Genomic DNA, 16,868 nt, shown 5'->3' on the forward strand with positions numbered 1-16,868 from the left:
CATTTTCCAGAAGCACAAGTCATGTTCCTCAAAGCATATGAATTTTTTTTTTATTACATATTACTATGAGCTATTACTGCTTTTTGATACTCTTGCGTTCTTTGTTGGTGGTTGACTCTGCCTCGTGGGGATTATCTTTGCTGGAAAAGCCTTCCACCTATACATAAGATGTGATTGATCAGTACGAAACAGCAAGTTTTCGTCACGACATGATATCAATAGACTTACATCCACATTAGAGCTTTTTGGCTTGTTCTTGTCTAATAGCTCGCCTTGCCAGTAATCGTCGTCGACTTTTTCACCTTTTTGGCGATAGCTGACTTCGTCGTCTTTGAGTTTGTTGAGATATTCTGTAGGATCTCTTTCTGATTGCTTCTTGTTGGAGTAGCATGCGACTGACAGTCTGCTTTGTAATAAGTTTCGGCCGATGAGGGCTCGTCTGTAGATAAGAGGGTTCATTATGGAGTTGATGCAATTAAGTAAATGGAAGAAGAAGCGGTGAATAATCTTTTTTTTCTTCTTCCATGAAGTCATTCTGAAATCGTCATGATTGGCAGTGTGACTGCACATAGTCGCAATCTATTTGAAACCGCCGCTCCATGATCGAAATCCCGGCTTTCCAAGCCTGCTTCATATAAAGGTTGTGATTTGATGCTCAAGGGGAGATAATTCATATCATAAAATGCATTGCGAACTGCCACCCTTATGCCTGCTCATTTAGCGGCTCCTTTTTTTTCCTGTGTCATTTGATATGTTGAGGCTTCTCACGAGTAACTCCCGCTAAGTGACGCGTTGAATGGCCTATTGAAATTGGCGCCCAAAACGTGTATATCAGTGTTCTGTCCTTTTCCTTAACTTCTCTCATAGCTTTCAAAATCATCTTCGTTTCTGAGGTTGCCTTTTTATAGTAACTGGACAAAAGCGAGCTCACGTTCGTTGATATTGAAACATAAAACCGGTAAATATTGATTTCATTAAATTGCTTATCAACTCACAATCGTCGACCGCTCCGGTGCGAGTTTTTGCCTATTGACAAGCGATGAAGTATACTACGTATTTTCGTCCAAACTTGATTGATTCTTCCGGGCAACAAAGGCATTTGAGGCTTGCAAGTACGTTAACTGCCTCCATAATTTTGCTTTATTACCATACTGATTCGTTATTTTCCCTGTTTTCCGTTCGTCCGTCTGACCACATATTTGACATGTTTTCATACCTGGCTTGTTGCTTCTCCACTTATTGTCATTTGACTTTTTTTTTTTTCAATATTATGATTTTAATCAATATGACTATCGTGTATTTGTAATTTAGGCAACAAAAGCAAATTTAATGAATAACAGAGAGTAAAGCACGCCTGGAAGGCCCCTTTGGAGTGAATCCAACAGAAATTGTACTAGGGACGACACACGATTACGGTATATCATTTATTCATTGCCTTATCGTAAATGACCAGCCCAGCATGGTTCTGCCAGATAAAACGTCGATAGGGGCGGAAATCGTTGAAAATGTGGCAAGTGCGGGCAGTGAAAAAATTTATAGTCGCGATTTTTTTTTCTGTTGCTGCGTTATTCAACAACCAAGGGTTGATCGAGCTACAGGAACGAGCAATAACCATGGACGATTTCAACTCAATCTCTGAGGTGCATAATAGGACTCTGTACTAAAAGGATAAAGCTCAATATTTACTTATATTCCTGTAGAGCTGTTTCTTGGTGTTACCAAATTCGGGATCGTCCTCGATCAAAGCATCTTCGAAACGGAAGCGACCAATTTCGAAAAGTAAGTTGGTGTTCCATTGGCCCAAGATGATCTAGCTTCTTAACTTATTTCTTGCAGATATTCGAATCACCCGACGCGCTACCGACTCCAATGCCATCGAACATAATGGCTTTCAGCAGTTATTTGATCGAGAAGAATCGGTGGACGGCATGTTAACCCGCAAACGCGCTTTTGAATCCACATGGCAGCAAACAAGCACGCTCATCGATGTACGATCTTCTTTCCTTAAAAGTCACGCTATATTTGACTTATGCCTGCTTTACTTTGGATTAGACCATCTTACTCGACATGAACCGTGTCGCCTTGGAAGAAATTAGTCAGTTTGTCGACCGTGCCCAGGATCAGTTCAACGGCATGAGCGGGTACATTTTTCTTCAGTTTTCAAGCTTTGGATCTTATGAGAGTGTATATTGCAATTTTTAACATCAGATACTTAGATATCTTGCATTACCGTACCACGAAATTCCTACCGGCCTTGTATTTGCAGGCATCAATACCCCAGATCACGACACCCAATTCCAGCAGATTGCGAGCCATTTGCGAGAGCCTACTTCGCCATTGAACAAGCGTAAAAGGGCCAATTATGTTTCTCTACTACACTCGAAAGACTGTTCAAACGTGAAATCGATGATGAAACATATGATCGCACAGTTTGTGGACAGCAACTTGCTAACAACCAACGATGGAGACGACGCAGATCAAGACCGGGAAGAGGAGGAGGAGGAGGAGGAGGAGGATCCGCAATCTCGATCGAGCGATGTTTTGGAGGTACAATATCACTGTAGCCTTTTGTATAAAAGGGGAAGAGATAGCTGATTTCTAACCTGCATTGCAGACACCTCGTCCAGTGTATCGATTACAGACTTCAGGACGCAAACCGACACGATTGCCTAATTATGATATGCAAATTCTGGAAGGATGGTATAAACATATCACCAAACATCATCATGATCAAGGGTCGCTTCCCAACCTTGCCATTATCCTTCAGGATTTTGAGTCTTTTGAACCTTTGGTGCTTCAAGATTTTATTGCCATTTGCAGGTAAATCCATAGCAAGCTCGAAATATTGCTATCTGATTTTTGCTTTACTGAATTCTCCAAAAACAGTGAATATCGATTGCGCCTTCCTATATGTTTTGTTATTGGCGTGGCAACATCCATGGAGACATTTCAACAATCACTGACCAAGTTTACTTTGAGTCAATTACGAATCGAGAAGTTTTGGCTTCAACAAAGCGATGTATGGTTCAATCGCATATTGGAAAAGGTAATATTCAACCATCCTATTTCCATCGCTAGATACCTTTTTCTCATATACTCATAATCGATTGCGTAGATTTTTCTCGAGGAATCTTTTACCCTGAAATTTGGCTGTCGTCCATACAAATTCTTATTGGATCATTTCTATCTGTATGATTTCTCCATAGGCAAGGTCACAGCCAGCATCAAGGTAAAAAAAAGAAGGCTTTTTTTTTTGCAGATTTGCATACTGCGCAATTTATATATGCTAATAACTTCCGCTGTAGTATGCTCTGATGCACCACTTTTATGCCAATCCGTTATCCATCTTTTTAACTTTGCTGTACCATGATAAAACGAGCATGCAGAAAATCACCAAGGAGTGGTACGAGAAAACGATGCTTGGGGAACATCACTTCAACCGTTTGCGTATGTTGTCGTCTTTTCGTACTCACGTTGAAAAACTGGCTGGGGAAGATCCATCATTGGCGTATCGTTTACTGACGGACGATCAATATCTTTTAACCGAAGCGATTCCCAATTTTCTCTGCAGCATCTTGCGTTATCAGCGCGAGTTTAAACTGGGTCTCGAATTGCTTCACGTATTACAAGCTCAGTTCCCATCGTTTTCCGCATTGCGGAAATCGAAGCGGATGCTACTTCTCGAGGCACTCGAATCACCCGAGGGATTGAATGGTGAAAAAGGCGTCACCAAATGGCTTGTGAATCTTATTCGAAAGCTGGAACCGGAAGCCCTGGGAGATTTACTGGATCAATTACGGGAGTGGGTAGAGTCCGATCCAGAAAACATGCAACACCATAAAGAAGAAATTGCCTTTCTGGACGATCTGGATAACCGATTAAATCGGATTATGGAAGGTAGCGAAGCGTTTATCCAGCGCATGGAACGCAAAAGACGACGGTTGGAAGGCATGGTACTCCCAGATCTGGAAAAACGACGATCCACACAGACCGCACAGCGTGTGCAGCAAGAATCCATTGAGCATCTGAAGCAAAAAGGAGCAGAATGGTCCAAAATTGCCATGGATGTCGCCGATTGGTGTAACCGCCTCTTCGCGTAAGTCATTCCATCTTTTCTTCCTCCCCCCTCCATCCTTATCGTTGCGTATTGTCATGTATCAACTCACAGAGCCATGTCTTTTTTTATTTTATTTTATTTGAATCTAGCACTTATTTGCGATCCTATACTGAATTACCGATGCACGAGTTGGTGTATTACAATACTGTCAGATTGCACGAAAAGGTAAAATTTGGGTCGCCCCTAATTGCATCGACGTGACCCATCAATTCCAACCCATCTCTCTTCTATCTAGTCTTTGGAAGCTCAACCACGTGCTACGATTCAAACGGCATTGATGCAATCCAATCATTATCTTCATTGTGATTGTTGTGCAGATGTGGATCCTGACCAAATCTGGCCTACGGAACATGATACCTGTATTCTGTATAAGCTCTACAACGAGTGTGGACGCATGATCAACCTCTACGATTGGTTTGTCGCCTTCAGTTGTATCATTGAGCGCGAAAAACGATCTGACAAACGCAAGTTGGATGAAAAGGAGATCCAGTAAGTTGATTTTCGAAAATGGTGTTTCTTTTTTCCAGGTGGCCCCGTATGCGGAAGTTATTTTTTTTTCTCAATGGTCCCTTTCCCCTTGTTTAGTGCACGATTTATCCGTTCAGTGGCGGAGCTGCAATTCTTGGGATTTATCAAACCCACTCAACGCAAAACGGATCATGTTATACGACTGACATGGTCGAATATGTGAGATATGACGACGTTTCTCACAGGCAAGACAACCCTTTTTTGTCGATTGTAAATAATTATTATACAAAGCATCATTCATCATTTTCACTTCCCATTTTAAGTCTAGTGTCGCTTGTTGAAAACACATTGCTTGATTTGGTAACAAACATGATACGATACTATTATTTTTGTATCTGACCCAGCGGGATAACACCATTTCTTTGGAAAAAAAAAAAAGTGGGCTTACATAACTTGCGCAGAACAAGCAGTACCTTGGGATTTGAAGCAATAAATCATCTTCAGGAGCGGAATAATTTGAAGAAATATAGACTTTGTTGCAATTCTCCGTCAATTTCCCGCTCTTAATGGTGCAATTTGAATATAGCTTTGTTCCCGAAGCATCTTAATGCCCGCTGCATCTGGTTACTGAAGCGGGACATAATCTTTCTTCCTGATCAACGATCCGCATCGGCATCTTGTTTACACCCTCTCCTTATGTTCTTGCTATATTGCGATTTTTTTTGACTCCTATCTTTTTATGGACATCGGGTGCTCATGGTGAAAGAACAGCCCTTTTTTTTTTTTTTTTTCTCAAAGGCGTTTCAACCCGTGTGGACACTAAATGCCGTTAAAAGATACTCCGAGGAACCAACCCAAACGGAACCAGAAAAAAAAGAAAGCACAAGCATGCAAGCTCAATTTTCTTTTTTTCGCTTTCCTTACATCATCAAAGAAGAGGGAAACGAGCAAAATGGCAACAACTGAAATAAAGAAAAAAGTCATATGGTCTGATTATAACCTTAAAAGATACGCAAAACGCAAAAGAAAAAAAAAGGCGTCATTTTCAGACAAACCAGTGGTATCTTTTGCGCCTTTTTTGCGACATGGTCGTCGGTGTGTTAAGCGAGCGGTGCCCCAGAAATACCCGATTTCCACGTGTCCCACCTCAGCGAATAGATAGGATAAATTATTGAAGAGGAAATATAAGCTTTTTGGTATTCACAGGCTTAGATGGGTAATGGGAGTGACATTTGATATTCTCGAGATAAGATGGTTTCATCAAAGTAAAAAAAAATGTTTATATTCGTTTGCAGAACGCTAGACACATGCCGCGTAAGCGTTGAACTCGTGTCAATCAATGATATGCATTGTGTAACGCTTTAATACAAGCTGTGATTTGGGTTTTTTCATGGGGACTTTGAAAACCAGATGTTGAAGTTGGTCATGGTTTGCAAGTTCTAAAGTTAATAGATGCAGTCTAATAAAAATGAGAGCGCGTGCGATGAGTTGGGACGATCATATCGTCCTGTATCTCCTTTGCGTGATCCCAAATATAGAAATCCAGCAAGATCGCATTGATATGGGTGTGGGGGTGCAATTCCTTGATACGCCGACGGATCAGTTCCACTGACCAAATAGAATTGCCGCGGATCTCCACCTCATCGGGCGAACCGCTTGGTAGCCGTTCATACTTCTCGAGCTTGGCCAGCAGATCCGATGAATACCGTAAAACGCCTAAATGATACAGTGCCTATCCGCATCATCATTACGGTGAGAAAACTTTTTCGCTATTGGACCAGAAGTGGGGTTCAAATCAGCAAGAATTATTCACCTGTGGTACACTAAACAGTTATAGTATGAGCATTTTTTTTTTTCTTCTCATTTTTCCTTCTTGATTACAACAGTCCAAGTCCGTTGTTTTCGCGGCCCCAACCCCCCCTTTTTTTTCCGCCGAGAGAAAAAGTCACTTACCGATAGTCGGCAAAAATGGTAATGGTATCAATGTCGTTAAAATAGCCGTAACTTTGTCCATCGAAGCAGGCCCTATGAAAGAACGTATCAGTTATCAGATACAAAATGCGGAGAAGCGGTTACCGATGAGCGGAATTCTCAGTAAGCTTTTTTTGGGCATGGAGAAAAAGAAAAAAAAAGTACAACGGACAAATAGACTTCAATTACCATAAGTCCGCAATCAGAATTTGGGCACGCTTCAAAATATAGACTAAAAGGTAATTTCCCAACCCAAAAAAACAAAATCCCGAATTAAATCTCAGCCATCACACCCTGTTGGGATCGTTTGCATTTCTATTCGCTCCTGCTTCGTTACCTTTTCGGCCGTGGAATTCATGGATATCCCGAAAAGAGGGAAAATGATCAAGAATTATCGCTAATAGCGTTTGTGCTGAGCCTTGCGCTTGTTCAATACAGTTCACAAATGATCCACTAAATCTCTATCGTAACATATAAATGGTAATTCATAAAAATGGTAACAATGCATAGTGAAACAGAAAAAAAAGAAACCCAGGATGAAGCGAAAAAGAAAAAAACGAAAGTTTTTACCTCACATAAAACATGACCTGCTTCTCGCATTAACCGGATGCGTTCCTGGGGTAATGGAATGGTTTCCTTGGTATCAGATTCGAATACAGCCTTGAGATCCTCATCGGAAGCATCCCGATACCAAGCCGGTTGAGTCACTGGAATTCCTTTGTCCAAAGCTGCAAAAAAATAAAAAATTGGTATCCCCATCACAGGAAAATGGAGGATAGGACCAAATCAATGCCTTGGAAAAAAAAAGTGCTTCACCAAAGTGCTATCATGCACCCCAAATCTCATCGTCCGACTAACCTCGATTGATCGCAGCACAAAGTGACCAATAACCAGTGTAACGTCGGTCATTGTACTGAACTGCGTACCGATCCGGATGCGGAGTGGATTGATCGGCCACGTCCAAGTCGCTCCAAAATGAGAAGTTTAACAGATCAATTAAGAAAATCCTGTAAACAAATGATTCAATGACCATGTCATTCGCCAGCCATTGGAAATCGTTTTTTTAGGGTCTCACCAATCAACCGTATCTTTGTTGGCAATTTTGGGATGGAGTACATGTTCGTTCCAAGTTTTAGTGCTGTAGACCCGGGTTTTCATGCTTTCCAAAATCTGAATCGTGCATGTATCAGAAACAAAAACCTTCCATTCATCTTATTTTCTACCCCACCAATAGCCTTTCCTCGGGCATATGGACAACAATGGGGGAATTCGTTTTATTACCTTTTCAGCTGCACTGTCAATATTCTCTAACGGAATGTGAACATGTTCACTGTGCTAAAATGTCGACCTCAATGTTACTCAAGCTGATCCCACCATTCCCTCATTCCTCGTGATCATCATGATCAACTTTATGGTTTTGACACTACCTTGGCAATAAATTCAGCACTTTCCAATACGGTTGTCATGTTAATGCACGATAATTGGACAGTTTTTCCCCCTCCAACAATAAAGTCACTTCGGGAAATTGGGCCCAAACAATAAACAACAACAAAAAAACCACCCAGCAGAAAAGCGCAGCCATTGGTTTTCACCAAATGACGTCGATGTTTTTGACACTGATCTGTGATAGGTTATGATCCATGACCCTATTGATTTCATCTTCCCTCTTTGAGTGGCTCGTTGTTTAAGTGTCATAAAACTCTAACCACTCAAAGGGAATGACTGCATTGAAAAACACTTCAATTTTTTTTTTTCTGTTTCGACCGTGATGGAAAAGTGTGAAAGGATATTTCTGATCATGTGGAAAGACGCTCGTTTAGGATTTTGTTGATACCGTGTGAAAAATAGGTATAGATTACATGTGCTATTGTGTGACTATTTCATGATTTCGCGCTTATCCGATCTTTGCCAAAAAGTCCCCCAGTGGTCCGACCTACACTCCAAAAACTTTTTTATTTTATTTTGTAAAGGCGAATGGACCAAAAGCAACGGATAATAGAATGACCGGCGAGTCAAAGTTACTGAGACTGAGAAATACCTATTCAAAAAAAAAGGCACAGAATAGGTTTTAGATCCTTGTCCTCCGGCCCCACGGTAAATACTGCAAGGAACGTTCTATACTACATTTCGATAGAAAGTCAAATGATGGTCAAAGTGCAGGATAGAACAAAAGTCTACATGTTTACATAGAATGGCTTACCTTGCCCTATCCTTTTTATGAGTTGATCTCAATGCCCTCAAAAGGAGGCACGGGAAATTTTTTAAGGCCAGTGAAGAAGGGAAAGGCGGGTAAAAAAAATCAGGATCAGAGACAGCCATCAGATCCAATATATTAGGTCAACCACAGAAAATTCAAGGATCAACCCTAAAAAAAAAGGCACCTTTACTTTCACTGGTTAAGGGACCCGTTTCAGATCTCCGTACATTTTTTTCTCGTTTTTGTTAACCCAGCATTCAACCCTGCACATGAGTCCATAAAAAAAATCAACTAAGGAAGCTCGTTTGTTAACTTTTAGGCTTGTTCCTGCTCTTTTATGACGTCAGTTATTGGGAAAACAAATAAGCTGGAAACGTGGCGGGCAAGTGCGGGGCGCTGAGACAAAATATGACGATGATCCAAATCTGTGATTGGTAATATAAGCTTGCGGGATCTTAACTGCTTGTAAAATTTGGGCAATCGTGTATAAAGGTTATTATAAATCGGCAAGGTTTCTGATTGCCAGAGGAGGAAAAGGTTCACAGCCGAGACGTGGAAAAAAAAAAAAATTGGTGTGCGCTGACGCTTTCCCAACACCCCCCCCTGGTTTGTGTGTTGGCTGACTTTAACCAGAAAATTTTGCCATTTTCGAGCTCCATCAAGACTATATAAACGAAACCGCCCTTGTCGATTATTCGCAATTCTCTTCTTTCCTTTTTTCCTGTTGCCTCGCCATTTATTTCCCTTATAATCCAATACTTTTGCTGCTTGTCTAGCAACTGTTACTCCCCGTATTTTTCTTAATTTCCTCTACTCTCCCCATCATTGGCCATGGCAGAGAATAATACTGAAAAGCCTCCCCAACAAAATCTCGACGGCAACCTTACGACGTTGACCGTCGAAGAACTTTACGATAAGGACAAGTTCGATCTTTCCACCATGGAGCAAACCGACGTCTTCGTTCTCTTGCAGTAAGTTGCTCATTTTCCTCAGTCTCACTTTTTTCATTTCCTTACGACCCTGGTTCCTGTGGAGTCCCAAATAAACAATATCCAATCTAATGAAAAACCCGTCCTGTTTCAATTTTTTATCTCACCGCAACCAATTAAATTTTTTCTTTTTTCCCTTTCCATCAATTTTAGGACGAGCACCGATGGTTTGACCAGTGACGAAGCCGCTAAACGTATCGAGAAGTTCGGTCACAACAAACTCGAACAGAAGGAAGTCAACCCTTTCCTTCAATTCTTGGGCTTCATGTGGAATCCCCTTTCGTGGGTCATGGAAGCCGCTGCCATTGTCGCTATTGCTATGTCCAACGGTTTTGGCAAACCCCCGGATTATCCCGATTTCATCGGTATTGTCCTTTTGCTTTTGGCCAACTCGATCATTGGTTTCATGGAAGAACGTCAAGCCGGTAACGCTGTCAAGGCTCTCATGGAGTCTCTTGCTCCTGAGTGTAAGGTCAAGCGTGATGGTGAATGGAAAACAATGGAAGCCTCTGAACTTGTTCCCGGTGATGTGATCAGCATCAAACTCGGTGACGTTATTCCCGCTGATGGTCGTTTGATTACTGTAAGTTTTTTTTTTATATATATTTATAGAGCAAATATTTACCCAAATTTTTTCATATGCTAATGATTTTTATTTGTTACTTTTTTCTTACTCCCCCCTTTTTTTTTACTTTCTATTAGGCTCACGGTCAAGTGTCTATTGATCAAGCTGCTCTTACTGGTGAATCTCTTCCTGTTGGCAAGGAAGCCGGTGATGAAGTTTTCTCCGGTTCCACTGTGAAACAGGGTGAAGCCGAAGCTGTCGTCATTGGTACTGGTTTGAACACTTTCTTCGGTCGTGCTGCCAAGCTCGTTGGTGATGCCTCTGATGATGTTGGTCACTTGCAGCAGATTCTTGCCAACATTGGTAACTTCTGTCTTTGCACTATCGGTATTTTCCTTCTCATCGTCATCATTGTTCAATGGGCTGCTTTCCATTACGATTACCGTCGTGGTGTTGATAACATGCTTGTCTTGCTCATTGGTGGTATCCCCATTGCCATGCCTACTGTCTTGTCCGTCACCCTCGCTATTGGTGCCAAGCAACTCGCTGAACACAAGGCTATTGTCACCCGTATCACTGCTATTGAAGAAATGGCTGCCGTGACCATCTTGTGTTCCGATAAGACCGGTACTTTGACCTTGAACAAGTTGATCGTCGATAAGCCTACCATCAAGCAATACGCCGAATTCGATGGTGATGATATTATCCGTTTCTCCGCCTACGCTTCCCGTACCGAAAACCAGGATGCCATCGATTTCTGTATCGTCAACTCCTTGCCCGATCCCAAGGGTGCCCGTGAAGGTATCGAGGAAATGCACTTTGAACCTTTCAACCCCGTCAACAAGCGTACCGAAGTCACCTACAAGAACTTGGCCGATGGCAAGGTTTACCGTGCTACCAAGGGTATGTCCCACACCATCTTGGATCTCTGCTCCCGTGATAAGGACGAAGCTCAAATCAAGGCTCTCAACGATGATGTCGATGAGTTTGCTCGTCGTGGTCTCCGTGCTCTCGCTGTTGCTGTCGACGAAGTCCCCAGCGGTGAAGTTGACGGTGAAGGTCTCGGTATGCGTCTTATTGGTCTTTTGCCCATCTACGATCCCCCACGTTCCGATACCAAGGAAACCATTGACCGCGCTATTGCTCTCGGTGTCCAGGTTAAGATGATCACTGGTGATCAGCTTGCCATTGCCAAGGAAACCGGTCGTCGTCTCGGTATGGGTGATAACATGTTCTTGTCCAAGACTTTGAAGGAAGGTCCTCCTGCCGGTTCCGGTTACAGCGATGTCGATACTATGGTCTTGCAGGCTGATGGTTTCGCTGGTGTGTACCCCGAACACAAGTACGAAATTGTCGAACGTCTCCAGGCTATGAACCACATGACCGCCATGACTGGTGATGGTGTTAACGATGCTCCCGCTTTGTCCAAGGCTAACGTCGGTATTGCTGTCGCTGATGCCTCCGATGCCGCTCGTTCTGCTGCCGATATTGTCTTGACTGAACCCGGTCTTTCCGTTATCATTGAAGCCATCATTGGTTCTCGCCAGATTTTCCAACGTATGCGCAACTACTCCATCTATACTTGCTCCGTCACCATTCGTGTTGTCGTTGGTTTCTCCATTCTTATCTGGGCCTTCCAGCACGATTTCCCTCCCTTCATGGTTTTGATTCTTGCCATTTTGAACGATGGTACCATCATGACTATCTCTACCGATCGTGTCAAGCCTTCTCCTTACCCCGATGCCTGGAACTTGCGTGAAATTTTCAGTTACGCCATCGCTTACGGTCTCTACCTTACTGCTTCCACCGTTGTTTTCTTCGCTGTTATCTTCAAGACCACTTTCTTCGAAGACAAGTTTGGTGTTGAGAACTACCACGATGAAGCCAACCATCCCATCTTCCACTCCATTGTGTACCTTCAAGTGTCGACCATTTCTCAGGGTTTGATTTTCGTCACTCGTTCCCGTGGCTGGTTCTTCACTGAACGTCCTTCCATCATGTTGTGCTGTGCCTTCATTGTCGCCCAGTTGGTCGCTACCTTCATTGCTGTCTATGCCGACTGGCCCTTCACTAACATCCAGGGCTGTGGTTGGGGATGGGCCGGTATTGCCTGGATCTGGAACTTTGTCTGGTTCGCTCCTTTGGATCTTATCAAGTTCGGTATGCAAAAGCTCTTCGAACCCAAGAACACCTTGCAGGAAACCAAGACTCCCATGGCTGGTCAATCTCGTCGCGCTTCCGCCATGTCCGGTGCCTCTTCTGCCCGTTACTACGCTAACCGCACCAAGTCGCTCAAGTCCATGGAACGTCCTCAGAACTTTGGCAAGAAGCTTTTGGGCAAGAAGATGTCTTCCGATCCCAAGGAAATGCGTCGCTTCTCTTCTGTGCAGGTAAATAATAATTGTAATCATCATTGAAATTCTTGTTCGTTGTGTCTAACTCTTTTTTTTTTTTATACTATCAGACTTCCCACGCTGCCCAGGTTTTGAACAGCAACAACAACTCATAATTTATTTTAAATCTTTTTTTTTCTTGTCTATTCCCTTTTATTAACGATCCCTCTATTACGTCTATCCCTTTTTTTTGAAGCAGTCGGTTTCGTGTATATACACGTCTGAATTGATAAAAAGTGACGCTTAGTAGAGGTTTTTTTTTACATGTATTTTTTTTCTTTTTTCTTTTAGAAAACACTATTATTTTTCTTAGAGACTTATCATAAAACCACATTAACAAGTAAAACGTACCATTTCCTTTGCAACATATATGATCTTGCAATGACTACATTATCTTGTTTCATGAGCACATCCCAAATATTCCCCTTGTCTTTTTTTCCCGCCCAAGAGTGCCCGTTTTAAAATGAGATGCTTTAGAACGAAAATCTCGAACAAAGTTTTACTTGTCGGCAACACAAATGATTACAAGGCGATTTCATTGGTTCTGAAATTCAAGATAAGCTTCATCCATTTTGAGAAAAGCAAGATTTTTTTCTTTGGCAATCAACAAAAAAAAAAAAGGTTTTTTATATTTTTATTGGGATGTTGAATGATAGATACAGTGTGTTGAACGGTATAGGAATTATTGTTGAAATGAGACATGATGAGATGTAGTAAGTGTAAAATGGAAAGTGGAGAAAAAAAAAGAAAAAGGAAAAATAGATATAGAACGAGCATTGTTGAGCTCTTAAGAGGTATGTGTTGAACATATACAAAGCGTTTGTTGAGAACGCGTAATAAAAAAAGAGAAATAAAAAAATATCAGACAAAAAAGAAAGAAATGTGTGTACAGAAAAAAATAAAGAAAGAAAGTGTAAAGGTTCAGTCCTGCTGAGGATACAGCATGGATCGTAAGATGGCACAACGACGTTCCAACATACCGAGGAAACCGTGCATTTGCTCCTTGTTCATACGACCCAAAAGTCCCTTGAAACGAGAATCGTCGAAATCGCTCAGTTCCTTGGGCGGGGCAGGTTCGATGTGAGGCACTTTGCTTCGAGGCAACAACTCAGCCGTATCTTCTCTTGCGCGCTTCTGAGGGCTACGAATTGCCAAGGGACGCTGCTCACGACGAAGTTGGCCAACCGAGCCACAACCGTTGCATACATGCTCGCCACGTTCGTTCTTGCGCCAAGTTTGGGGCGTAGGACACTGCACACATGGTTGAAGCAATGCACCCTCGTGAAGCAAAGGAGCCGCTTGAGCCAGCACAGGTCGAAGAAGATTGGCCACATCATCCATGGCGGGAAGCGCCGTTGTCGAACCCGGAGTTTGGATTTGCGAAGCGGACGAATTCACCGACGAAGACTGTTTGCCGGGTGAAGAGGCCGTTTGCTTTTGACGAACGTGCAACGGACGATGGGTGTTGTATTGCTTGTAATACAAGCCGCAGGCGTTGCAAAGCGAGTGCACACGATCGGGAGTACGGCGCCACAGTGGCGTTTTGGTGACATGACAATTGAAACATTCCAACTGACGAGGAGGGCGGCTCGACTTCTTGGTAGGTGCAGGAGCGGGAGCGGCAGGAGCCGTTACCACGGGCACAGAACCGTTCGATGCAATCGAGGGTGAAATCGCCGGGACAACGCTGGTTGGCATGGAAGGTGTAGTAGGGGTGGGAGGCGTGGCAGCACCAGCGATAGGGCTCGTCATGACAGGTGTCGTCGAAGTCGCCAAAGCTTCATCTTCAAACTTGACAAACTGGTCAAAGTTGGTCTCCGGTTCTTGCTGCTGGTACAAAGCCGACAAAGACTGCAAAACGGCCGCGGGCAAGTTTTGCAAGAATTGTGTGTCAAAGTAAGTCGCTGACAAGGGAGGGCTGTCAAGACAAGACGAGAACGAATTGACCGGTGAAGGGAAACTGCTGCCTTCTGAAGGAGGCGACGGCAACGAAGTGTCTTGCAAGAAATTGGCCAAAAGCTGGTCCTTACCAAACAAGTCAGTGGTGGACAAGAAGAAATCGTCAGCTTCGGTCATGGTTTTTAGATTGTGTGTGTGTGTGTGGTAGGACGGAACAGGCTTGGAGGGAAGGAGGAGAAAGACCAAACGCACAGCGTCAGAAAAAGAGGAGGAAGACTGAAAAAACGGACAAAATGACAAAACGTGGAGTCAGTTAAGCCAGGATGCGGATTTTCACTATACAGTGGGAGATTGGACGAGAGGAAGAAGAAAAAACGAAAAGACGTATTTCTTTTCTTTCTTTTTTCGTTTGCACTAGTTGTTGTAACCGAAAAGTTAAGGATGTGTGGAAGAAGAAAAAGCGGAAACGAGGCACGGGAAAACAGGCCTTCATACTTATACTTTACGACTTTTTTTTTTTTTTTTTTTTTTTATACTCTTATCGTGAACTCGGTGGAAGCAGGTTCCAAAACGATCTTTCCTTTTTTTTTTTTGGCTTGCATATTCTATTTTTCATTTCATTTTATTTCCTTTGGCACCTCTCAATGCATACACATACCCTGTGCAAGGGTCGATGACTTCGCTTTCTCTTTATTTATCAAGTTAATTATCGTGCTATCATTAGTTATTCAATTTTTTTGGGGCAAAGGGTAACTGGGTTTGTTCTAGTCTGAAAGATTCAATACATCCTTATTTTGTGTCCCCAGCCTTCGTCAACACTGACTCACCGTTTTGTGCAGCCAATAAGAGTACAGGTGCCCAGATTGACGTGAGCACGTCAACCGATTGGGCCAAAACCAACCTCCGCTCTAACACCTTGCTTATCGGTCCAATCGCACTCCACGCAACTCACGTAGTATTATCTCTTGCTTTCGCTGGCCTCATAATATCCCGCGGGGATGGAGGTGAGTCACCTCCGCCCCCTTTTTTCCTGCCACCCTACTTCTTGATCCTGTACGATCTGCATATCAAAATTTACATTCATTGTTCTATAGTCAATAAGGCGGACTCACACTTGGCCTTTTGGATAAAGTGATGATGGTGCCTTGACCGAAAGGGTGGCACAGACTGTTGCACTATGGTTAAAGACGTGCAACGTGGCGGTGATGGGGTGCAATGCGGATTGTCAACTTTAAAAAATGGAATCTACTGCTATTGGTCCCAGCATTGAAGGACAAGGATGCAGCCGTTTAACCTGGTTGGCAGACATGGGTAAATGATGTGATGGATGCTGATTTTTTTTTATTTACTTTGAACGGTACATGAATGTGAAAATGCAAGCTACGATAAAACAAATCATATATACATTGGAGCTGGCAAGTGAATGAGCAGCGGAGGCCGAGGCCAGAGACGGTTCACTCGACATGGCCATGGACACCAGCTGGTGATTATGAGCACTCGTTGTTGTGGAACTTTGATTAGACCGATTCGTCGTGCTTGTGGGCACCATAACTCCGTTCCGCTGGATCACGACTTGCTTATCCAAGTGTTCCTTCTTTTCACTGCACGGAAACGCAATGACATCGAAATCGTCACTGCGACAATAGTACAGCCTTGCGTGCTTGCGACAACGAAGGTGCGTTTGATTATCGAATACATGGGCCGTGCTAATGCGAGATCCACCAATACAACATTCAGGGCATCGAGCATACTTGGTATCGGCTGTATCACTGTAAGAAACCGTAAATTCGTAGTTTTCGGGACTGTCTTGTTCAGTATAGGAAAGCATCTTTCAAAAACTCAATTCAATGTGTTATCGATGAATGAAAACAAAAATCCAGAAAAATAAACTTGTCCGCTTTATTATTTTGTGCACCAAGCTCAAAAATGTTGCAAAAAAGGAAAATTACAGAAGAAAAGCAAGGAGTGTGCCTTGAAACCCCATTCTTGCTTTTCACCCTTGAAAAATCATATGCATGATTTAACCGTACAGCAGTTCTCAGACAAAACAGTCGATTGGTATGCTACATGAACGAAGTTCAATTGGAGGTTTTTTGCTTACAAAATGAATAACAACAGTGATGCCACAAAAGGAGATGCTGAGAAAACTCTCAAAACAGCGCTTCGGCCTGTGCGTCTTCCCCTGTGGCGGATCATTTTCTATAAAAAAAAAGGCTTCGGACATTATTCGAATCCCCAAAAGTTTCAATAGCCGACTGATGATCTGGGG

At 42.8% G+C, this 16,868-nt stretch overlaps 6 protein-coding genes across 6 annotated transcripts; 3 read left to right on the forward strand and 3 right to left on the reverse strand.

Annotated features, from left to right (window-relative positions):
* Window positions 1-1,256: 1,256 nt before the first annotated feature.
* On the forward strand, window positions 1,257-2,174 carry BYT42DRAFT_301627 (uncharacterized protein). Its single transcript, XM_051562922.1, has 3 exons — window positions 1,257-1,640; window positions 1,701-1,779; window positions 1,837-2,174. Exons 1-3 carry the CDS (start codon window positions 1,506-1,508, stop codon window positions 2,094-2,096), a joined length of 474 nt encoding a protein of 157 aa, XP_051424616.1. The 5' UTR covers window positions 1,257-1,505; the 3' UTR covers window positions 2,097-2,174.
* On the forward strand, window positions 1,757-5,108 carry BYT42DRAFT_566146 (origin recognition complex subunit 3 N-terminus-domain-containing protein). Its single transcript, XM_051567932.1, has 10 exons — window positions 1,757-2,141; window positions 2,217-2,547; window positions 2,615-2,820; window positions 2,887-3,046; window positions 3,116-3,229; window positions 3,306-4,096; window positions 4,207-4,282; window positions 4,353-4,606; window positions 4,703-4,830; window positions 4,909-5,108. The coding sequence occupies exons 1-9, from the start codon at window positions 2,068-2,070 to the stop codon at window positions 4,806-4,808; spliced, it is 2,112 nt and encodes a 703-aa protein (XP_051424617.1). The 5' UTR covers window positions 1,757-2,067; the 3' UTR covers window positions 4,809-4,830; window positions 4,909-5,108.
* Window positions 5,109-5,839: 731 nt separating this feature from the next.
* Window positions 5,840-8,320, reverse strand: BYT42DRAFT_566163 (uncharacterized protein). Its single transcript, XM_051567933.1, has 10 exons — window positions 7,984-8,320; window positions 7,838-7,891; window positions 7,632-7,726; window positions 7,415-7,563; window positions 7,127-7,284; window positions 6,894-7,017; window positions 6,746-6,788; window positions 6,539-6,610; window positions 6,399-6,408; window positions 5,840-6,317 (listed from the first exon to the last, which is right to left on the reverse strand). The coding sequence occupies exons 1-10, from the start codon at window positions 8,020-8,022 to the stop codon at window positions 6,045-6,047; spliced, it is 1,017 nt and encodes a 338-aa protein (XP_051424618.1). The 5' UTR covers window positions 8,023-8,320; the 3' UTR covers window positions 5,840-6,044.
* A 1,117-nt stretch (window positions 8,321-9,437) lies between these two features.
* Window positions 9,438-13,196, forward strand: BYT42DRAFT_566168 (uncharacterized protein). The gene is made up of 4 exons (XM_051567934.1): window positions 9,438-9,724; window positions 9,896-10,325; window positions 10,445-12,697; window positions 12,772-13,196. The coding sequence occupies exons 1-4, from the start codon at window positions 9,585-9,587 to the stop codon at window positions 12,814-12,816; spliced, it is 2,868 nt and encodes a 955-aa protein (XP_051424619.1). The 5' UTR covers window positions 9,438-9,584; the 3' UTR covers window positions 12,817-13,196.
* Window positions 13,197-13,208: 12 nt separating this feature from the next.
* BYT42DRAFT_566172 (uncharacterized protein) lies at window positions 13,209-15,111 on the reverse strand. The gene has a single exon (XM_051567935.1). The coding sequence runs from the start codon at window positions 14,774-14,776 to the stop codon at window positions 13,622-13,624; it is 1,155 nt and encodes a 384-aa protein (XP_051424620.1). The 5' UTR covers window positions 14,777-15,111; the 3' UTR covers window positions 13,209-13,621.
* A 460-nt stretch (window positions 15,112-15,571) lies between these two features.
* On the reverse strand, window positions 15,572-16,582 carry BYT42DRAFT_566174 (uncharacterized protein). Its single transcript, XM_051567936.1, has one exon. It carries the CDS (start codon window positions 16,425-16,427, stop codon window positions 15,945-15,947), a length of 483 nt encoding a protein of 160 aa, XP_051424621.1. The 5' UTR covers window positions 16,428-16,582; the 3' UTR covers window positions 15,572-15,944.
* Between the last annotated feature and the right edge of the window lie 286 nt (window positions 16,583-16,868).

The sequence above is a fragment of the Radiomyces spectabilis genome, assembly GCF_025331425.1.
Source record: "Radiomyces spectabilis strain NRRL 2753 chromosome Unknown BYT42scaffold_5, whole genome shotgun sequence".
Classification (NCBI taxonomy): domain Eukaryota; kingdom Fungi; phylum Mucoromycota; class Mucoromycetes; order Mucorales; family Radiomycetaceae; genus Radiomyces; species Radiomyces spectabilis.

Coding starts and splice junctions, on each gene's coding strand:
- BYT42DRAFT_301627 (XM_051562922.1), top strand. CDS start 1,506: ATGTGGCAAGTGCGGGCAGTGAAAAAATTTATAGTCGCGATTTTTTTT. Junction 1,641..1,700: donor ATTTCAACTCAATCTCTGAG/GTGCATAATAGG, acceptor ATATTCCTGTAG/AGCTGTTTCTTGGTGTTACC. Junction 1,780..1,836: donor GAAGCGACCAATTTCGAAAA/GTAAGTTGGTGT, acceptor TATTTCTTGCAG/ATATTCGAATCACCCGACGC.
- BYT42DRAFT_566146 (XM_051567932.1), top strand. CDS start 2,068: ATGAACCGTGTCGCCTTGGAAGAAATTAGTCAGTTTGTCGACCGTGCC. Junction 3,047..3,115: donor TCAATCGCATATTGGAAAAG/GTAATATTCAAC, acceptor TCGATTGCGTAG/ATTTTTCTCGAGGAATCTTT. Junction 4,097..4,206: donor TGGTGTAACCGCCTCTTCGC/GTAAGTCATTCC, acceptor ATTTGAATCTAG/CACTTATTTGCGATCCTATA.
- BYT42DRAFT_566163 (XM_051567933.1), bottom strand. CDS start 8,022: ATGACAACCGTATTGGAAAGTGCTGAATTTATTGCCAAG. Junction 7,564..7,631: donor AACAAAGATACGGTTGATTG/GTGAGACCCTAA, acceptor ATTTGTTTACAG/GATTTTCTTAATTGATCTGT. Junction 6,789..6,893: donor TGAATTCCACGGCCGAAAAG/GTAACGAAGCAG, acceptor ATTACCTTTTAG/TCTATATTTTGAAGCGTGCC.
- BYT42DRAFT_566168 (XM_051567934.1), top strand. CDS start 9,585: ATGGCAGAGAATAATACTGAAAAGCCTCCCCAACAAAATCTCGACGGC. Junction 9,725..9,895: donor GACGTCTTCGTTCTCTTGCA/GTAAGTTGCTCA, acceptor CATCAATTTTAG/GACGAGCACCGATGGTTTGA. Junction 10,326..10,444: donor CTGATGGTCGTTTGATTACT/GTAAGTTTTTTT, acceptor ACTTTCTATTAG/GCTCACGGTCAAGTGTCTAT.
- BYT42DRAFT_566172 (XM_051567935.1), bottom strand. CDS start 14,776: ATGACCGAAGCTGACGATTTCTTCTTGTCCACCACTGACTTGTTTGGT.
- BYT42DRAFT_566174 (XM_051567936.1), bottom strand. CDS start 16,427: ATGCTTTCCTATACTGAACAAGACAGTCCCGAAAACTACGAATTTACG.